This window comes from Ranitomeya imitator, chromosome 2 (assembly GCF_032444005.1).
Source record: "Ranitomeya imitator isolate aRanImi1 chromosome 2, aRanImi1.pri, whole genome shotgun sequence".
Lineage (NCBI taxonomy): Eukaryota > Metazoa > Chordata > Amphibia > Anura > Dendrobatidae > Ranitomeya > Ranitomeya imitator.
In genome coordinates this window covers 154218467-154240095 of record NC_091283.1, presented here as the reverse complement: position 1 = coordinate 154240095, position 21629 = coordinate 154218467, and the positions used below count along the sequence as shown (strand labels likewise).

General features: G+C 44.5%; 1 protein-coding gene across 1 annotated transcript in view; it reads left to right on the top strand.

Moving 5' to 3' along the window:
• Positions 1-7350, top strand: part of HMCN2 (hemicentin 2) — a 159595-nt gene extending 152245 nt beyond the window's left edge. The window contains exon 90 of the mRNA XM_069747494.1: positions 6110-7350. Coding sequence (XP_069603595.1) covers positions 6110-6470 — 361 coding nt within the window. The 3' untranslated portion in view covers positions 6471-7350. The remainder of the gene's footprint in view (positions 1-6109) is intronic.
• The last annotated feature ends 14279 nt before the right edge of the window (positions 7351-21629 follow it).

Below are 21629 nucleotides of genomic sequence, written 5' to 3'. Positions count from 1 at the left end.
AGTTGGAGCCAGATTAATGAAGAGTCCTGTTTGACACTCATTAAGTCCATGCCTCAGAGACTGCAAGCTGTTATAAAAGCCAGTGGTGGTGCAACAAAATACTAGTGATGTTTTGGAGTGTTTTTTTGCTTGTTTGTTATTCATGATTCCATAATTTTTTCCTTCATAATTGAGTGATTCCATAATTTTTCTCCTATGCTTGGTTAAAAAAGTAACCATTACTGACTCCCACATTTTTTGTTCTTGATTTCTTTTACTGTTTCTTAAAGCCAGAAAGTTGCCATTTGAAATGACTTTAGTTTTGTGCCATGTCTGTGATCTGCTTTATTGCTATAAAATTAAACAATTGAATGAACATCCTCCAAGGCCGGTGATTAAATAATTTTTGCCAGGGGTTGTATGTCTTAATATTTCATCGAGAGTTAGGTAGCAGAAAAGCCGGTAATTCAATTGTCGGCTTCTGCATAATCATTGCAGAAGCCGACAGGCAATGAGACATGGTTTACATACAGTAAACCATTTCACATCCGTTAGATTTTTATATGTCCCTGACTAATAATGTTAGTAGTGTGTGTGTAAACTTTGGGAGCTGTAGGTGTTAAATTAAAGAATTCACGGAAAAAACTGGCGTGGGCTCCCGCACAATTTTCTCCGCCAGAGAGGGAAAGCCAGTGACTGAGGGCAGATATTAATAACCTAGAGAGGGACCATGGTTATTGCCCTCCCTGCTAAAAAAATCTGCCCCCAGCCACCCCGGAAAAGGCACTTAGCCTCTCTTCTTCCCACTTCCCTGTAGCATTGGTATATGGGGTAATAAGGGATTAATGTCACCTTGCTATTGTAAGGTGACATTAAGCCTGGTTAATAATGGAGAGGTGTCAATAAGACACCTCTCCATTATTAATCCAATAGTATGAAAGGGTTAAATACACACACACACATTAAGAATAAAGTATTTTAATGAAATAACGAAACACACAGGTTTTAACATCTTTATTGCACTCTCAATCCAAGCAAAGCCCTCATTCTCCTGTAGAGAAATTCCAAAATAAAAAAGCAACAATATCCCATACCTGTCTGCTGTGCAGTCACAAAAAGAGGAGGATAACCTTGAGCACTCAATTAATTCACGATAAGTTCACTTTGAAGCGGTAATTTTATTAACACTCAGCCAGTATAATTAGAATAACAGACATCATACATTCCGACGTTTCGGCAAATTCTGCCTTTTTCAAGGAAATCTACAACATTAGAAAAGACAAATGAACAATATCATATTAAACAATACTCAACATCAAAAAGATGAAATGAGTGAACAAAGCAGAAAGCCCATGCCAGGACCTACGGCTGAATGAAAATCAATAGCGAAGAATATACAACCAGTGAAATAATATTAAGACTAGTGTGAAAAAGACCAGAGAACCAGTGTAACATATAGGGGCAAACAACTGAAGGAAAAGAGGGACAACAGTGTCCAAAAAGCCAAATAGACCATAGGGAAGTGGATAGAAAATGAAAAGAAAGCCAAAAAGAGATCCCTTATAGAATGTGCCAATGAATATATATATCTCCACCCTAACGTGTACAAACCAGAAAGAAGGGAACGGAAAAATAAGTTGGAGCCACTCAAGAAAAAAATATAATAAACAACAAGTACCTGTTTGAAATCGCAAGTATATAAAAAATATGTATCAAATGCCTTCAGGCAGATAGAAGAGACCGCGCTAAAGCAAGAAAACCAAAACCAAAACGTAAACAACCGTAAATATATACAATAAAAGATCAAATGCCTAAATAGACAAATCGCTGACAAAGGTAAGTAATCTACTATACCTGCAGCGGTATGCAAGACCGGCGTGCATCCAGTGATCCCAGGAAGTAAAGTGTACACTGTGGCTGTAAACCGAGATTAAATGCCGCAAAAACGACGATGTCACTTCCGGTACAGGGATCGTAAATAGTCCGAAGAAACCCGAGGTAAAACCGAAAGCATGCGCATGCGCAGTATATCGTCAAGGCGCGAAATAAAGAATATCAGGAATGATCGTATCTACATAGCAGCAGCTTGGTAAGAAAAAGCGGGCGCATGCGCTTTACCCATGACGAAAGAAAAAAGGGGGATAAAGGACTATTTAACACTTATATCTTAAACGCCACTGAAAAGAAAACAAGAGGCAAAAACAAAAAAAATACTATGCGGAGGGCCTTGTGAAATATGAGAAAACGAAAAAAGAACAAAAAAAGAGAACATCTTAAATAGAACTAAGAACAATGCAACCATTACATGGCAAATGACCTATAAATCTACAGGTAGGATAATAGAAATAGAGAGGGAAGGGGTGTCACCCAGTAGAAGAACGCACTCTGAAAGAAGTGTTGAGATCATAGTGGAATCTTGAAAAAGAATCAGAGAACAACAATTAGTGTAAGTCACAAATTTTATATCCTGTAATAATACAAGTCCATAATATGATACTAAAACAATTTTATCTCTGGAGAGCATCATATTCCCTATTCATCCCTCGTGGGTGGAGTGTCTGAAGCATATATATCCAAAATGCCTCTCTTTCTTTCAACTTTTGAATTCTGTTCCCACCACGTCGTGGGGGGGGGGGGGGGAATACATTCAAGAACCTGAAACCTCAGCTGGGCTACCGAATGGCCCGCTGAAATAAAATGGAAGGGGACAGGTAGCATCATGCGTTTGCACCGAATAGTCGACTTATGTTGACATATGCGGTCACGGATATCCTGGGTGGTCTCCCCAACATACCCGAGACCGCAGGGACATTTAATTAAATAAATGACAAAGCTTGAATCGCTTGTGAAAAAACCTTTGATCTGGAAAAGTTTCCCAGACCTAGGGTGAGAAAAAGTATCCCCCTTGGTAACGTTGGAACATTATGGACAATGTAAACAGGAAAATGTACCATGTCTTTGCGTGGCCAAGAGGGACTGACGTTGTGCCACTTTAACTGAACTTATGTCGGCTCTAACCAAGATATTGTTAATGTTCTGGGGTCTCTTATAACATAACAAAGGAGGGATAGAAAACTCAGGAATAGAGGGATAAGCCTTTCCTAGTAAACGCCAATGTTCTAGTATACAATTCTTAAAGAAATTGGTGTATGGGTGATAACTAGTAACGAAGGCTATCCTCTTAGAGTTATCCCTCGGACGAGAAGTATATTGTAAAGCTTTCTGCAAAACCATTGGTGGGTAACCGCGATCAAAGTTTTTTTTATTAAGTTCTGTAGTACGTTGTTGTTTTAAATTAAGATCTGTAACAATACGCTGAACTCGTTGAATCTGAGATTTGGGTAATGATTGTTTGATGTGGGTGGGGTAACAACTAGAGAAAAGTAATAAATTATTCCTGTCCGTTGGCTTAGTGTACAAATCGATCGAGAGAGCCATCCTCTTTAATTGTTACTAGCGTGTCCAAAAAATTCACACTATTCTGGTTTTTGGAAATGGTAAATGTCAGGTTGGGTACCTGAACATTCAAATCATGAAAACAATGGATTAAAGAATCTTCATCACCCCTCCATTTTAGAAATACGTCATCAATAAATCTTTTCCAGTATAAAGAGTATTTTAGAAGAAGGTCGTGGGTATAAACAAATTTTTCCTCAAAAAAAGCCATAAATATATTAGCGTATGGCGGCACTACATTTGATCCCATAGCGGTCCCAACCCTCTGTATAAAAAATTGATCAGCAAAAAGAAAAAAATTCTTGGTCAGAATAAGTTGTAACAATGTCAGACAAAAATCTTTCTGAATGGATGAGAAGTTAGTATATGTATCCAGAAACCAACGAACAGCCTCAAGGCCTCTACTATGATCTATACTGGTATATAAGCTGTTCACATCTATGGTGTCAAGAAAACACCCCTTAGGCAGGGGACCCATTGTCATCAACCCATCCAGAAAATCTGGAGTATCCTTGATGAAAGAAGTTATATGTAGTAGCAAGGTGACATTAACCCCTTATTACCCCATGTGTCAATGCTACAGGTCAGTGGGAAGAGAGAGGCTAAGTGCCAGAATACGCACATCTTACAGATGTGCCTTTTCTGGGGTGGCTGGGGGCAGATGTTTTTAGCCGGGGGTGGGGGGGCAATAACAATGGTCCCTCTCTAGGCTATTAATATCTGTCCTCAGTCACTGGCATTCCCTCTCTGGCGGAGAAAATTGAGCGGGAGCCCAAGACAGATTTTTCCGTGAATTAATCCTTTAATTTAACACCAGCTCCCAAATATTACACACACACACTACTAACATTATTAGTCAGGGGCATATAAAAATCTATGCAATGGTTTACTGTAATGATTATGCAGAAGCCGACAAATGAATTATCGGCTATTCTGCTACCTAGATATATACAATTGTGGCCAAAAGTATTGACACCCCTGCAATTCTGTCACATAATACTCTTTGGTATTATTATCTTCATTTAATTTGTCTTAAATGAAAAAACATAAAAGAGAATGAAGCAAAAAGCAAAACATTGACCATTTCACACAAAACTCCAAAAATGGGCCAGACAATAGTATTGGCACCCTCAGCCTAATACTTGGTTGCACAACCTTTAGCCAAAATAACTGCGCCCAACCGCTTCCGGTAACCATCAATGAGTTTCTTACAATGCTCTGCTGGAATTTTAGACCATTCTTCTTTGGCAAACTGCTCCAGGTCCCTGATATTTGAAGGGTGCCTTCTCCAAACTGCCATTTTTAGATCTCTCCACAGGTGTTCTATGGGATTCAGGTCTGGACTCATTGCTGGCCACCTTAGAAGTCTCCAGTGCTTTCTGTCAAACCATTTTCTAGTGCTTTTTGAAGTGTGTTTTGGGTCATTGTCCTGCTGGAAGACCCATGACCTCTGAGGGAGACCCAGCTTTCTCACACTGGGCCCTACATTATGCTGCAAAATTTGTTAGTAGTCTTCAGACTTCATAATGCCATGCACACGGTCAAGCAGTCCAGTGCCAGAGGCAGCAAAGCAACCCCAAAACATCAGGGAACCTCCGCCATGTTTGACTGTAGGGACCGTGTTCCTTTCTTTGAATGCCTCTTTTTTTTCTCCTGTAAACTCTATGTTGATACCTTTGCCCAAAAAGCTCTACTTTTGTCTCATCTGACCAGAGAACATTCTTCCAAAACGCTTTAGGCTTTTTCAGGTAAGTTTTGGCAAACTCCAGCCTGACTTTTTTATGTCTCGGGGTAAGAAGTGGGGTCTTCCTGGGTCTCCTACCATACAATCCCTTTTCATTCAGATGCCGACGGATAGTACGGGTTGACACTGTTGAACCCTCGGACTGCAGGGCTGCTTGAACTTGTTTGGATGTTAGTCCAGGTTCTTTATCCAACATCCGCACAATCTTGAGTTGAAATCTCTTGTCAATTTTTCTTTTCCGTCCACATCTAGGGAGGTTAGCCACAGTGCCATGGGCTGTAAACTTCTTGATGACACTGCGCACGGTAGACACAGGAACATTCAGGTCTTTGGAGATGGACTTGTAGCCTTGAGATTGCTCATGCTTCCTCACAATTTGGTTTCTCAAGTCCTCAGACAGTTCTTTGGTCTTCTTTCTTTTCTCCATGCTCAATGTGGTACACACAAGGACACAGGACAGAGGTTGAGCCAACTTTAATCCATGCCAACTGGCTGCAAGTGTGATTTAGTTATTGCCAACACCTGTTAGGTGCCACAGGTAAGTTACAGGTGCTGTTAATTACACAAATTAGAGAAGCATCACATGATTTTTCGAACAGTGCCAATACTTTTGTCCACCCCCTTTTTTATGTTTGGTGTGGAATTATATCCAATTTGGCTTTAGGATAATTCTTTTTGTGTTTTTTTCATTTAAGACAAATTAAATGAAGATGATAATACCAAAGAATTTGTGATTGCAATCATTTTCAGGAAGAAACTGAGTATTATCTGACAGAATTGCAGGGGTGTCAATACTTTTGGCCACAACTGTACACAGTGACTGCACCAGCAGAATAGTCAGCGCAGCTCTGGAGTATAAAACAGGATAAATAATGTAATGTATGTACCCAGTGACTGCACAAATTAATGCATTGTTCCCTCCTTCTTTAGGACGTGTTATCGCCGGTGTCTAACAGACTGCAGTTCGGGTGGCCCGTATACTTTGCAGTACAAACTGCTGACTCTGCCTTTTGGGATACCTCCAAATCAAGATGTCGTTCGTCTCAGCGCCTTTTCTGAAAGAGGCGTTCACCAAAACCAAACAACCTTCACTTCGGTGGAGCAAGATTCCGGCAGCCCCTTTGCACTTCGTGATGATAGAGGTCATGGTGTCATCTACACCTTACGCTCTCTGGACACTTCAGGGATATACCGAATAAAAGTACAGGCGGCGTCTCACAGCGAACAGCAGGGGTTACGGTATCAGAGTGTTTTCATCATCTTCATCTCTGTCTCTCCATACCCTTACTGATCCCAAGGTCACCACCTTGCATGATCAAGGACCTACTGAACTGTGGAGTCCACTGTCCATATACAGCAACCTCCCTACATGTAAAGACTAGAGATGGACTATTGTTTTTTAATGTTATACACCGTGCCAGTAGTAATAAGGGAACCTATATGGTGCTGGCCCTCTCCTACCAGTCATTGAAACTATGTGCCAGTCATAGGTCTGGGGGCCATGCACCTCGCTGCAGCAGACGAAGTTGCCCTCCAGTGATGGTGGACATTTGGTGCTATAGTAAATCCTGCATTCGGAGCCTTACTACACAGTGACGGAGGATGGTTGTACATAGGTGAGTTTAGCTTCGTGACGATGGAGTTTACACACGGAGCGCTGTATGCTGCAAAGTGCTGACATCTGTGCCTCTCTCAGGGAGTCTTATGAGGTCTGATCTTTACTGGCTTCTATGTCTTGTAATCCACAGGGGTGTACACACAGGAACCAAAAAAATCACAATAAGATGCTCTGAAAGGAAAGGGGGACCTGAGAATTTTGGCCCTGTACGTTATCTCATAACCCCTGTGTTTGCTTATGGAGCTCTCAGCTTTATGTAGGTGGTCTCTATGCAGGCTTATAGGAAACAGTTCTTGCCCCCTACTTCTCATGGGCTGCATCTATTGTTTTCGTGCCCCCAGGACCCAGTGCAGAAAGGGACCCATATATTCTTATAGAATATGAGAACGAGGCCCGGGCACTACTTCAAATCAGGGCACAAGGTGCAGGAGGGGAATTTTTTTTTAAATAATGATTTCAAGGATGTGTGGTATGAGGCTTGGGTATAATACTTATAATTATTATCTGATGGTTTATTTATTTTTGATGTCCCAATAAAGTATTTTATACGATATGTTACGTGAATCTATTTTCATTTTATTTTACAATCATTTTCTTAACTTATTACTAGAAAAATGCATTTTTTTCTTTTCCACTTCTGCAAGTTAATGTTCCATCTTTAGTATTGGCCACCATTATATTTCCATTCTTGTATCAGTTGTCACTTTTATGGCTATGTGTCCAATCACATCCAAAGCATCTATCATAATGGAACAAACACTGGTGACCAGCTGATTAGTTGTGAATGTGAGTGGAGTAGAAAATGCCGGATCCAGCACACGATTGGTAAAGTTTGCACTGAAGTCTGATGTAAAGCGCTGTGGAGCTTAGTTAAAGTTCATTTTTGTCCCTGAGCACATGGCAGCGGCTGCTCTTTTCTCCTGCGGTTGGGCTAAGAACATTCTTTAATCTCTTATTCTCGTTGATAAAGCGGCTGCATTTTTGTATCGTGTCTGGAACACGCAGTCTGTGACCTGCACAGGTAATTGCTGCTTTTACTATAATGGCAGAGCATAATGATGCCTCTTACTATGATTGCCTTGTAGAATAGCTGCTGTTGTGGGCATGAGAAGAAGACTTGGACGGCACACAGAGACTAGAGGGGAAATCGGCACGAGGAGTGTTCTGGGCGCGGAGGCAGCGTGTTTCGGTGCTCTTTCTGAAGGGGAGAGTACTGGGCCATTGTCCGGGGGTCTGCTTCCTACCTCCTAATACAGAAATAAAAAAAATCATTGTCTGCTACAACCATTGGTATACCGGAGAGGCAGACCCAGACTGCTGTGGTGGGTGAGAACAGGGGCAACAGTAAAAGGGGTCCTATGGTCATTGAAAAAGTTATCCTGAGCAGTAAATATGGTGACATAAAGGTCACATAAAAAAAGGAACTGACTAAATATACAGTGGGTACGGAAAGTATTTAGACCCCTTTAAATTTTTCACTCTCTGTTTTATTGCAGCCATTTGGTAAATTCAAAAAAGTTCATTTTTTTCTCATTAATGTTCAGTCTGCACCCCATCTTGACTGAAAAAAACAAATGCCTTGCGCAGGCGTGTACTACGGAAGATAGAGAATGAACTTCAATCCAATATTGCGGCCAGCATGCAGCCAGCGGGTAAGGAAAGGGTGAATCACACACCTGAAAACTCCGCCCATATGACCAAAAACCGGTCCCGCCAAATTCAGGTGACAGGTTCCCTTTAATTCAAATGTCTCATATCAGGGATGATAGGGAGGTAGGGAACCTAAACCTTTCCCTAATAATCTCCCTTATTTATTTCCCTTCTTTGCAGTGGAGGTTGGCACCCTAAATGAAGCACACAAGTTGTGGCGCCACGGCCCACCGTAATCTCACCCTGATTAACCTTCGATGATCCTAGAGATACTTATAACCCCTCACAGGAGGAAATTACAACATATAGATTTATACAGTCACCACTAGAGGGAGCTGACAACATAAAGATTTATACAGCGACCAGTAGAGGAAGCTCACAACATACAGATCTATACCGCCACAATGAGGAGGAGCTCACTACATACAGAATTATACCACAACTAGTAAGGGGTGCTGAGATACTGTCAAAAGTGACTCCCCAGATCAGTGACACTGTTGCCCTGGAGGTAGGGCTCACATCCTTTATCAAATCCTCACAGCAGGGCACCTTACTTCGCCGAAGGGTGGAGAGCGGTGGTCTGCGCAGGCACAAGATTTCATGGCCAGGGGATCACATCACAGATACGTTGAGCTGTCACTCAGAATAAAGAAAGAAGTGCTATGGCTGGAAATACCTTCTGTACCAGTTTGTCACTGTAAACTTGTTTACTGTACACGATATCTATAACCCTGTATGTAACCCTTTCTCATGTACAGCACCATGGAATTATTGGTGCTATATAAATAAATAAATAATAATAATAATAATAATAATAAAAAGTGGCCTCAAAGCCTCGTTTACACAAAGCTAACATTGTGTTTTTTGTGGGTTTTTTTTCTGGATTCCGGTAACTATATAGGTACCGATGCATTTGTCTTTCACTTTCATAGAGGCTCACACTTTCCATAGTGACTTTGTTGCTTTGTACCACTGGGGTCCTGGGTTCAAATCCCACAAAGGGCAACATCTGGAAGGAGTTTGCATGTTCTCCCTGCGTTTGCATGAGTTTCCACAATCTCCAGTAGATTGTGAGTTTCGAGGACAGTGATGATAATGTCTGTGAAGTGCTGTGTAATAAATGGTGCTATATAAGTGCAGCGCCCCAGAGATCTGGTCGTTGCAGAATGACACTCTGTCGCTAAGGGGAGTGATGGTACGTCTGATGGCACTGAAGGAATTCTACTGACCAGGTATCACCAGCACACATTACACTTCACACTCCGGCCACTAGGGGGAGAAAAAGGCTTTATTTATTGGGCCACTCCTCACACTGGTAAAACTAGGGGTTGGATAGGGAGTTAGTCAGAAGCTGACTGGGTTGGATTCAGGCAACATCCCGTGGCAGGGGGTGTTGAAGGGAGAAGACACAGGGGGGTCCCTGTGAGGCGTGGGAACCTGGCAGGTGCCTAGCGACAGAGCAGAACGTTACGGAACAGCGCCTGCACACCCCGCGGCGGTATCCTAGGAAAGTGACACGAAGGGAAGGATATTGTGGAACAGTGAGAAACGAGATCAAGCACAAAGGAGAGCCAGTAGGAGTCGTGCCGTGAGACCGAGGCAACATCCTACTGAGGCGCGTAGCCGGTGGCCAGAACACCGCGGGAGTAACTAACTCTAGGCCTTACTTCGAACTCCGCAGGACAGTTAATTATAGGTTGGCTGTCTACCTTAAATTTCCTATGAAGACATAGGGGGCAACGCGTGGAGAGGGGCGTCCCTAGGGTCCCGGAAGAGCTCCGAGCCTTCCCGTCATACGGGTGCGTCCTAGCCATAAAATACCTGGGGGACGAGAAACTAGTAACATCTGGAACAAGAGAGAGAGAATTATAAAGAACGAACGAACGAGAACAGAAGTTGTGAGGACTATTCCGAATGCTCAGCAGGGTAGCACTACAACACACAGGCGCTATTGGTAGGCAACGATTTCCATCTGCGAGGGAAACTCTGGATGTGCCCATCGGACCGGCTGGTCTCAGATAGCCCTGTTAAGCGTGCTCTGGATTGAGGATCCTGAAGTCTTCAGTAAAGAGGTAAAGAGACTGCAACCTTGTGTCCTCGTTATTGACTGCACCTCACACCATCACCATCCACCTTACTGGGAAGCCCTGGGGACATACTTCACCTGTGGGAAGGTATACCATCCAGCTGCCATTCCATCACCCCAGCGAACCCCACAGCAGCGTCGGTCACCCTGACCGAACACCACAGGTGGCGTCACGAATGCCTTACAGACTCTTACCACCTTTATTGGACGCCCCTTAGCAGGGTCGCGGACCGGGTCTAGCCACCGTGACAGCCTCAGAACCGAACCAGAGAGGCCCGGTACCGAGAACTCGTGGCCCTGTGTCTGGGGGCACTCCATAAGTAATATAAATAACCTATGTGTCCATATAAACGGTTTAATGTGGATGATTTTGATAACAGATTCCCTTTAAAGCCAAAGTCCCAGCATGCAATAAATTCAGGTGCAGTTCTTAAGAGCCTCTGATGTAGAGATTGAAAGATGACAATATCAGAAAGAGAATAGTGATCTGCTATTAACGGTAAGTAAGCAACTGCAATACTAATCACAGAACAAATATCATAAAGCAATGAATGTGATGTTCTGCTGTCTTACCAGTACTTTACCACAAGATGTCAGTGTTGTGTTAGCTCCCGTTCATTCCCCATCCACCTCTATGAGGCTGATCCCTAGACTCAGGAGCCCCCTGAACTTTTTCACCTTTGCCCTGTAGCTGCTCTTTTAACTGCAGGATTGGGAGGGCTGGGATCCTGGCTTGGTTGCACTTTCGGAATATTCTGCTTTACTAAAGATATCCTCCCAGTGGTGAACTCTACTGAGAGCAGAGGAAGAAGATGCTGCTCCTCAGTGATGGAAGGAATGCCACCAATGCTGGAATGTGGCCGGGAGATTCCTGCATTGCCCCAAATTGCTGCACATTCACAGATGGGAGAAGTATGTCTCTGGGGCACTCTGCACTGGAGATATGTGACATAAGTCATTTCAAAGTGACAAAACCATCCACCCCTCCTGTCACAAAGTGCCCTGTGCCCATACACCTTCAGTATTTGCCGGCTGAGAATGTGTGTTATCAATGGGAAGAGGGGATCCAGACACAGATGTCCCCCCAGATGCCTCAGGATGTGGCTCATCTTTTGCTGGAACAAATGATAGTTTTCTGTATTTAAATGTGCCTGCCGTGTCTCTCCCCCAAAATTATCTGTAAGGAAGAGTCAAGAGCCCCCCACACAAGGGATTGTTGGCCGACTGTTGTATCAAACATGTAATGTGCATGGGGGGCTTTAAAGGGAATGTGAATGCTCGCTCTGTCTGCAACAAGCTTTCCTACATCCATGATCTTTTTGTTGCTACCAAACTTTCCTTCCTCGCCATCACTGAAACCTGGCTCACCCCTTCTGACACAGCCTCCCCTGCTGCACTTTCCTATGGTGGCTTCCACCTTTCTCACACACCCTGCCCCAGCAGCAAGCATGGCGGAGGAGTTGGTTTTCTCCTGTCAGATAACTGCTCCTTCACCCAGATCCCACTGCCACCCTCTGTTACCCTCCCTTCCTTTGAGGTGCACTCTGTGCGCATCTATGTCCCCACCAACCTCCAACTGGCTGTCATTTACTGCCCCCCAGGGCCAGCCACCACCTTCTTTGACCACGTCACCAACTGGCTACTTCAATTCCTTTCTGTGGACATCCCCACTATCATCATGGGCGACTTCAACATCCCCATTGACACTTCCCTCTCAGCTGCCACTAAACTTCTATCTCTTACTTCCTCCTTTGGCCTCACTTAATGAACTTCTGCAGCCACTCACAAAGATGGTCACACATTGGACCTAATCTTCACCCGCCTCTGCTCCCTATCAAACCTCTCTAACTCACCTCTTCCTCTTTCTGACCACAATCTACTCACATTCTCTACCCTCTCCACTCCTTGTCTACAATCCACAAACTTGCACACCCTCGCAGAAATCTTAAACACCTTGATCTACATTCACTCTCTGAATCCCTCCTCCCTCTCACAGACATAAGTCCCCTACACAATGCGGATGACGCTGCCGCTTTATATAAAACCACAATAGCTGCAGCTTTGGAATCTCTTGCCCCTCTCACACATACCAAAGCTAGCAAAATCAACAGACAACTCTGGCACACCAGCCTGACCAAAGAACTGAGGCGAGCTTCCAGGGCTGCAGAGCGGAGATGGAAAAAATCCCACTCCAACGAGTACTTCATCGCGTTCAAACAGTCCCTCACTACTTTCAAGACCACACACGCCACAGCAAAACAAACCTACCTCTCATCTCTCATATCCTCCATGTCTCACAACCCAAAACAGTTATTCAACACCTTCAACTCTCTCCTCCGTCCCCCAGCACCTCCTCCCTCCCCACTCATCTCAGCTGAAGACTTTGCCTCATTTTTCAAGCAGAAGATTGAGAACATCAGAGACAGTTTTAGTGGACAACCCCCAGAGCCCTTCCTCCCAACTACCCAGCCCTCCACCTCCAAAACCAACTTCTCCACCATTACAGAAGATCGACTCTCCACTCTACTTTCAAGATCGCATCTCACCACCTGTGCACTTGACCCGCTCCCATCCCACCTCATCCCAAACCTCGCCACAGTCTTCATCCCTACGCTAACCCATCTCTTTAACCTATCACTAACAACTGGTGTTTTCCCCTCAAGATTTAAACATGCCTCAATCACACCTATCCTCAAAAATCCCTCTCTTGACCCATCCTCTGTATCTAGCTATCGCCCTATATCACTTCTCCCCTATGCCTCAAAACTACTGGAACAACACGTCCATCTTGAACTGTCCTCCCATCTATCTTCCTGCTCCCTCTTTGACCGCTTACAATCAGGCTTCTGGTCACACCACTCCACTGAAACTGCCCTAACTAAGGTCACCAATGACATATTAACCGCCAAGAGCAAGCGACATCACTCTATCCTCCTCCTCCTGGACCTGTCCTCTGCCTTTGAAACAGTGGACCTCTCCTTATTACTACAGACCCTCTTATCCCTTGGCATCACAGACTTGGCCCTATCCTGGATCTCGTCATACCTAACTGACCAAACATTCAGCGTCTCCCATTCACACACCACCTCCTCACCTCGCCCCTTATCTGTCGGCGTCCCGCAAGGTTCAGTGCTAGGGCCCCTGTTCTTCTCCATTTACACTTTTGGCCTGGGACAGTTCATAGAATCTCACGGTTTTCAGTATCATCTCTATGCTGACGACACACAGATCTACATCTCTGGACCAGATATCACCACCCTACTAACCAGAATCCCACAATGTCTATCCGCTATTTCATCCTTCTCCGCTAGATTTCTAAAACTTAACATGGAGAAAACAGAATTCATTGTCTTTCCCCCATCTCACACGACCACCCCAATGAACCTATCCATTACAGTAAACGGCGGCCCACTCTCCCCAGTCCCACAAGCTCACTGTCTCGGGGTAATCCTTGACACTGATCTCTCCTTTAAACCACATATCCAAGCCCTTTCCACTTCCTGCCACCTTCAACTCAAAAATATTTCACGGATCCGTACATTCCTTAACCAAGAATCTGCAAAAACCCTAGTCGATGCCCTCATAATCTCCCGCCTCGACTACTGTAACCTCCTGCTCTGTGGCCTCCCCTCTAACACTCTCACACCCCTCCAATCTATTCTAAACTCTGCTGCCCGACTAATCCACCTGTCCCCCCGCTATTCCCCAGCTTCTCCCCTCTGTCAATCCCTTCACTGGCTCCCCATTGCCCAGAGACTCCAGTACAAACCCCTAACCATGACATACAAAGCCATCCACAACCTGTCTCCTCTATACATCTGTGACCTTGTCTCCCGGTACTTTCCTGCACGCAACCTCCGATCCTCACAAGATCTCCTTCTCTACTCCCCTCTTATCTCCTCTTCCCACAATCGCATACAAGATTTCTCTTGCGCATCCCCCCTACTCTGGAACCCTCTATCACAACACATCAGACTCTCGCCTACCATCGAAACCTTCAAAAAGAACCTGAAGACCCACCTCTTCCGGCAAGCCTACAACCTGCAGTAGCCACCGATCGACCAAACTGCTGCACGGCCAGCTCTACCCTCACCTACTGTATCCTCACCCATCCTTTGTAGATTGTGAGCCCTCGCGGGCAGGGTCCTCTCTCCTCCTGTACCAGTTGTGACTTTTATTGTTCAAAATTATTGTACCTGTTTTTATTATGTATACCCCTCCTCACATGTAAAGCGACCTGGAATAAATGGCGCTATGATAAATAATAATAATAATAATAATAATGTGTCATCATTACATGACTGATTGGATAAATCAGGTTTTGTGTGATCTTTTTGTTGTTTTCATATCAATTAAGGGCTAATTTAGACTAATTTTTCCTGTCCTTTAGGAACAGTTTTTTATAGACTGATTATCATCAGAGACAGGATTACAATCACAGGTAATGCCTCTATATATAGCACAGGATCCACCATTCATAGTTGGTGATATCACAGCTCACCTCCTCCTCCTGTATAATGACTACTAACCCGTCTTTATACAGCAGATAACTGGATCCACCAATCACAGTAGGTGATGACACAGCTCACCTCCTCCTGTATAATTACGCCTCTTTATTCAGTAGATAACACAGGATCCACCATTCACAGTTGGTGATATCACAGCGCACCTCCCCCTTCTCCTGTATAATGATAACACCTCTTTATAAAGCTGGTAACACAAGATCCACTATTAACAATAAGTAATGTCAGGGCTCCCCCTGCCTCCACTATTACCTTTGCACACAATCAGTAGATGCTTTAATACAAAAATATAGAGTTCTGAGTCTGTTTATTCCGGCTAATGTACATGTTGATTTCCTGAAACAGGGAACATGAGTCTAAAACAAAGCCGCAGTGACTAGTGTGAACATTGCAAGATTTATCATTTGTATTTTTAAAGGGCACCTGTTTTGCACAAATGGTATCTGTTTCAGTAAAACTTGTATTTTATTCAATGAAATCCCTGGTGTTTGTATGTATATGAGTCCAGTGAGCGGTCCAATTCGATGGCTGACAGTTGACAGTCTTCTTGGTATGACTGCCTGCATAAATAGCTGTCAATCACTAGCAGGACTGCCCTAACTGGGCCACCCATTATACAGAAAACACCTGAGGAATACATACAAGTTATCTGGAAATGTTTGCAGAAACCTATATACAGTATCCTTCTGCTCAGCTTCTTCTCTATACCATGCTGTCCACACATTGAACTGAAAGTACAAGGTGACAAATTCCCTATAATAAAGAGTGTGATGGCGGTGTGAATAATTGACAAAAAAATTACATTTAAACACAAAATCCTGATTTAAACATTTGTAATTATCTGATTAGACATCGCCATTAAGACACGCCATAGTCTTATAACATTGGACAATATGTTGCATTCACCTGCACTGAAATTAAAGAGAAGTTGCTCTTTGTCTGAAGTGAAGTACTTTGGCCCAGATTTGGGGTTCCCGATCTAAAGAACATCTGGATGTGTTTTGGAGCTGGTGATGACTGTGTGACAGCTGAACTGTCAGCAGCCAGAATGAAGATTTAGTGTGACAAGCCTGTAATTACCTCACTCCATAGAGAGAAATGAGATAAGACAGACAGACTGCAGCTCCTCAAAGCTTCCTAATCCCCAACACTTACCAAGACAAAAAACAAACGCCAGAGAATCTGAGCTATAGATGTCAGCGAGAAGGCTTTGAAGATTCTGTAATACTGGAGAGAGATGATTGCTGTGTGCTCATCCTGATATACTGAACATCACAAGTTTCTTTACTCATCCCTGCTGCTCACATATGTGGGTGTAATGGGGCAGAGATGATTCTTACACCTAAGGGCAGTGTTAGGGCGCGCTCACACTTGCAATGTAATTGGACGAGTGCAATCTGAATCCAGCCAAATGTTATCCTATGGGGTAGCTCAGGGGCGGATATACCACTGGTGCAGCCGATGCAGCCGCACCAGGGCCCAGAGGGGCAGGGGGGCCCCTGCAGGGCGGCTAATAATGAGGGCAATCTGGCTTGTTTCTCTGGCCCTGAGGGTCTGGGAGACCTGTGGCCAGACTGTTCTCATGTGCAGCAGGCAGGGAGCGATCCCTACAGCTCCACTGCCTACAGGAGAAGATGTCAGCAGAGCGGAGCTGTAGGAATCCGTCTTCGTGGCCCGCGCTTTCTGTCTCACGGCTGTATGACGTCAGCATTCAGTGTGCCTGTGTCAGAGAGAGCTGCCGGCGACGATGATGCTATGTGCAGAGAGGTGAGTAGTGTGTTTTGTTTATTTTTAACAATAGATTGGGGGGTGGTGAAGAGGGCAATGATTGTGGTGGTGGAGAGGGAAATGATGAAGGTGGTAGGGGAGAGGGCAATGTTGGAGGTGTGGGGGAGAGGGCAATGATGGAGATGGTGGAAAGGCGCAATGATGGTGGTGGTGGAGAAGGCAATGGTGGTGGTGAAGAGGGCAATGATAGAAGTTATGGAGAAGGCAATGATGAAGGTGGAGGGGGAGAGGGCAATGATGGAGGTGGTGGAGAGGGCAATAATAGAGGTGATGGAGAGAACAATGATGGAGGTGGTGGAGAGGGCAATGATGGAGGTGGTGGAGAGGGCAATGATAGAAGTGGTGGAGAGGGCAATGATGAAGGTGGTAGGGAAAGGGCAATGATGGAGGTGGTGACGGAGAGAGTAATGATGGAGATGGTGGAGAGGGCAATGGTGGTGGTGGTGGAGAGGGCAATGATGGTGGTGGTGGAAATGGCAATAATGGTGGTGATAAGGGCAATGATGGTGGTGGTGGAGTACCTGATAACTTCTTCTCCCACCCCCAAATTCATTGTGATGCTACCAAGGACTTATAATGAATTGGGAAGACACAGGACAGGGACTAAGGCTATGTGCACAGGTTCAGGATTTCCAGGAGAAAATTCAGCTGCATGTCCTAATGTGTCGGCAGGAAGAGCGCTGCGTAAAATACATTTATTCTTTTGCAATATTTTTTACATGCTTTTGTTGCTTATTTTTCCCACTCGTTAGTATGGGTGAAATACGCTGCAAGAATTCACGTCATGCAGATTTTAATCTGCTGCAAATCTACAAAAAAAAAAAAAAAAAAAAAGCAATGTGTGCATGAGATTTCAGGGATTGCTTGTACTATAAAACCTTGCGTATATTTCATGGGCACATAGCCCTACAGGTAATTGGGGAGAGTCATGAACCGAATAATTTATGTTATGCAGAGTTTATAGTTAATGGAGAAAACAGTGCTGCTTATCACTTTATATTTTTAGTGGTGGGGTACATATCTGTATTCAGGGGTAGACATGTATGTATGGAGCGCCCCCAGACGCAGGGCCGCAGGTTACTCGGTACCAGTCCTCTCTATCTCGGTTCTAGGGTAGTCACGGTGGCTGGACCCGGTCCGTGACCCTGCTAAGGGGCGTCCAATGAAAGGGGTGATGAAAGTCGGCCAAGGTTTCGTGACGCCACCTGTGGTATTCGGTCAGGGTGACCGACGCTGCTTGGGGTCCACTGGGGTGATGTGATGGCAGCTAGATGGTATACCTTCCCACAGGTGAAGTATATCCCCAGGGCTTCCCAATAGTGTAGGTGGTAATGATGTGAGGCGCGGATAATAACGAAGACACAGGGTTGCAGTCTCTTTACCTTTTACTGAAGACTTTGGGATCTGCAATCCAGAGCACTGCTAACAGGGCTGTCTGAGACCGGCCGGTCCGAAGGCACATCCAGAGTTCCCTTTGCAGGTGGAAATCGTTGCCTACCAACTAGCGCCTGTGTGTTGTAGTTCTTCCCTGCTGAGCATTCGGGATAGTCCTCACAACTTTCGTATTCGTTCTTTCTCTCTCTCTCCATCCCCCAAGTTTATCTGGATAGGACGCACCCGTTTGACGGGAAGGCCTGGAGCTATTCTGGGACCCTAGAGACGCCCCTGTCCACGTTTGCCCCCTATGTCTTCTTAGGTGATATATGGTAGACAGCCAACCTATAATCAACTGTCCTGCTGCTGCTGTTTGAAGTAATGCTTGGAGTCAGTTACTTCCTCGGCGTTCCGGCCACCGGCTACGCGCCTCAGTAGGATGTTGCCGTTCTCGGAGCACGACTCCTACTGGCTCTCCTGTGTGCTGTGATCTCGTTTCTCACTTCTCCACAATATCCTTCGCTTCGTGTCCTTCCTTAGGATGCCGCCGCAAGGTAGTGCAGGCGCGGCTCCATCACGTTTTGTCCTTTCTGCTAGGTACCTGCCAGGAACCCAACCCTGACAGGTCCTCCCTGGAGCTCTCCCAGACTGCGTTCTGTTCTAACTTCCTATCCAACCCCCAGTTTTACCAGTGTGAGGAGTGGCCTAATACATAGTGCCTTTTGCTCCCCCTGGTGGCTGGAGTGTGAAGTGTAATGTGTGACTGTGATACCTGGTCAGGTGAACTCTTTTAGAGCAATCAGACATAACATCACTCCCCTTAGTTGCAGAGCAACATTACTGCAATGACCAGGACTCTGGGGCGCTGCATGTATACAATGTATCTGACTTTGTTATTTTCAGGGATCATGACAAGACGAATCGTGGCTGGGAGATGTCGATATGAAGGTCTGACCAGATGGAGAAGAAACAGGAGAAAACGGCTCTAACCAGAAGAAAAGTCAGTGGTAAGTGCCTGGATGTAAATATTAGGGCTCATATTCACTTGCGAGAAAAACGGACAAGGCAGTCCGATAAAACGGACTGCACACGGACCAATGTTATTCAATGGGTGACATCTCATATATATATGAACAAAAAAGGAAAACAGCACAAAAAGTAACTAAAGAAAAAAGTGAACTTTAATGCCTGAATGGCGTGGCGACGTTTCGGATATACTATCCTTTTTCAAACCTTGGCTTGAAAAAGGATAGTATATCCGAAACGTCGCCACGCCGTTCAGGCATTAAAGTTCACTTTTTTCTTTAGTTACTTTTTGTGCTGTTTTCCTTTTTTTGTTCTTATGTTTGGAGATCACTGGTTCGGTGGTCAGGAAAGCGTTGCACATTTTGAGGTAATACTGGATGCTGTTCCAATTTTTTTCTATATATATATATATATATATATATATATATATAAATACAGCTCTGGCAAAAATTAAGGGACCGCTGCAAAATTTTCAGTTTGTCTGGTTTTTATAGGTATATTATTGAGTAAAATGTAAATTGTTCTTTTATTCTATAAACTACTGACAACATGTCTCCGAATTTCCGTGCAATACATTTTGCGTTTATTTTCTGAAAATGAGAAATGAGCAAGGCTGGAATTGGGCAGGGTTCCTTGAGAAAGACGTATGAATCAAGCAGAATACAAGGTTATCCTAGAAAAATAGTTGATTTCTTCTGCTCAGGCAATGTTCCCCAAGTCTCAGGACTCTTTTCCCAGCAGGACAATGCGCCATGCCACACAACTAGGTCAATCAAGTTCTGGATGAAGGACCACCACATCAAATCCCTGTCATGGCCAGCCCAGTCTCCAGACCTGAACCCCATTGAAAAAATCTGGAATGTAATCAAGAGGAAGCTGGATAGTCACAAGCCATCAAACAAAGAAAAACTGCTTACAGTTTTGTACCAGGAGTGGCATAAGCTCCCCCAGAAGCAGTGTGAAAGACTGGTGGAAAGCATGCCAAGACGCATGAAAGCTTTGATTAAAAATCATGGCGATGTCAGCTATAGTTCTGCCTTTGGTGTGTGAACCTGACTCTGGTATCTCTTGATTTGTCCTGCTGTGATCCCTGACTTCTCCCGTGTCTGTTGACTCCCTCTGTCTGCCCTTTTCCCAGCGTTTCCCTGTTTGTCTGTTTGATTCTCTGGTTCCTTTCTTGGCTGGTATTCGGACTCGCTTCTGCCTTCTGACTTTGTCTTATCTGCTTCTGACCGCTGCTGAACCTCCTGGCTTGTTCCTGACCACGTTTACTGCTTATCCCTTTTGGTACTTCTGCCTCTTATTGTATTTTGACTCGGCTTGTCTGATCACTCTCTCGCCACTTGGTGGCGCCTGTGCTGCTGCTCTGGTGCTTCTCTGTGTACGCAGCCTCACTTCCCTCTCAAGCTCCCTCTGGTGGAGGTTGCGTTATACTGCACTGCAGCAGCATGACAATAGGATTCGTAATGGATAGGTGTCTTATTGACACCTCTCCATTACTAAGCCGGCTTGATGTAACCTTACAATACAAAGGTGACATTAACCCCACCACTATTACCCCATTTGCCACCACTACAGGGCAAGTGGGAAGAGCGAGGCTAAGTGCCAGAATTGGAGCATCTTACAGATGCGCCTTTTATGGGGCGGCTGAGTGCTGATGTTTTTAGCCAGGGGGCAATATCCATGGTCCCTTCCTAGGCTATTAATATCAGCCCACAGCTGTCTGCATAGCCTTTGCTGGTTATTAATTGTGGGGGAACCACACATAATTTTTTTTTTGGGGGGTCCCCTATTTTAATAGCCAGTAAAGGCTAAGTATTCAGCTGTGAGCTGATATTAATAGCCTGGGAAGCTCCAAGGGCATTACCCCCTTCCCAGGCTATAAACATCTGCCCCCAGTTGCTGGCTTTCCCTCTGCTGGTTTTGAAAATTGCACGGGAGCCCACGCCATTTTTTCCTTAAAATAATCATTTATTATATACATGTCCCCTAATTTGCACACACTGTATTAATTGTATTTGTCACTAACATCTATATATCTACCTATTCTATATGTATTTACTGCATGTAATCCATCTCTTCTATCCTGTTGGCTCCTGCAGTGAACTTACAGAACCCGGCAAATGAATTACTGGCTATTCTTCTATCTATCTATCTATCTATCTATCTATCTATCTATCTATCTATCTATCTATCTATCTATGTAATATAAATACACACATACATTATATATATATGTGTGTGTGTTACTGACATGTATATATATATTGTGATGCAGTGACCCCTGTAACAGGTAGGAGGCGCTGTATGGTCTCCGTGGCGTATTGAGGCTGTGAGAGTGCATGGCAGTTGCATGCATGGATGTGATGATGTGACAAAGTCCGG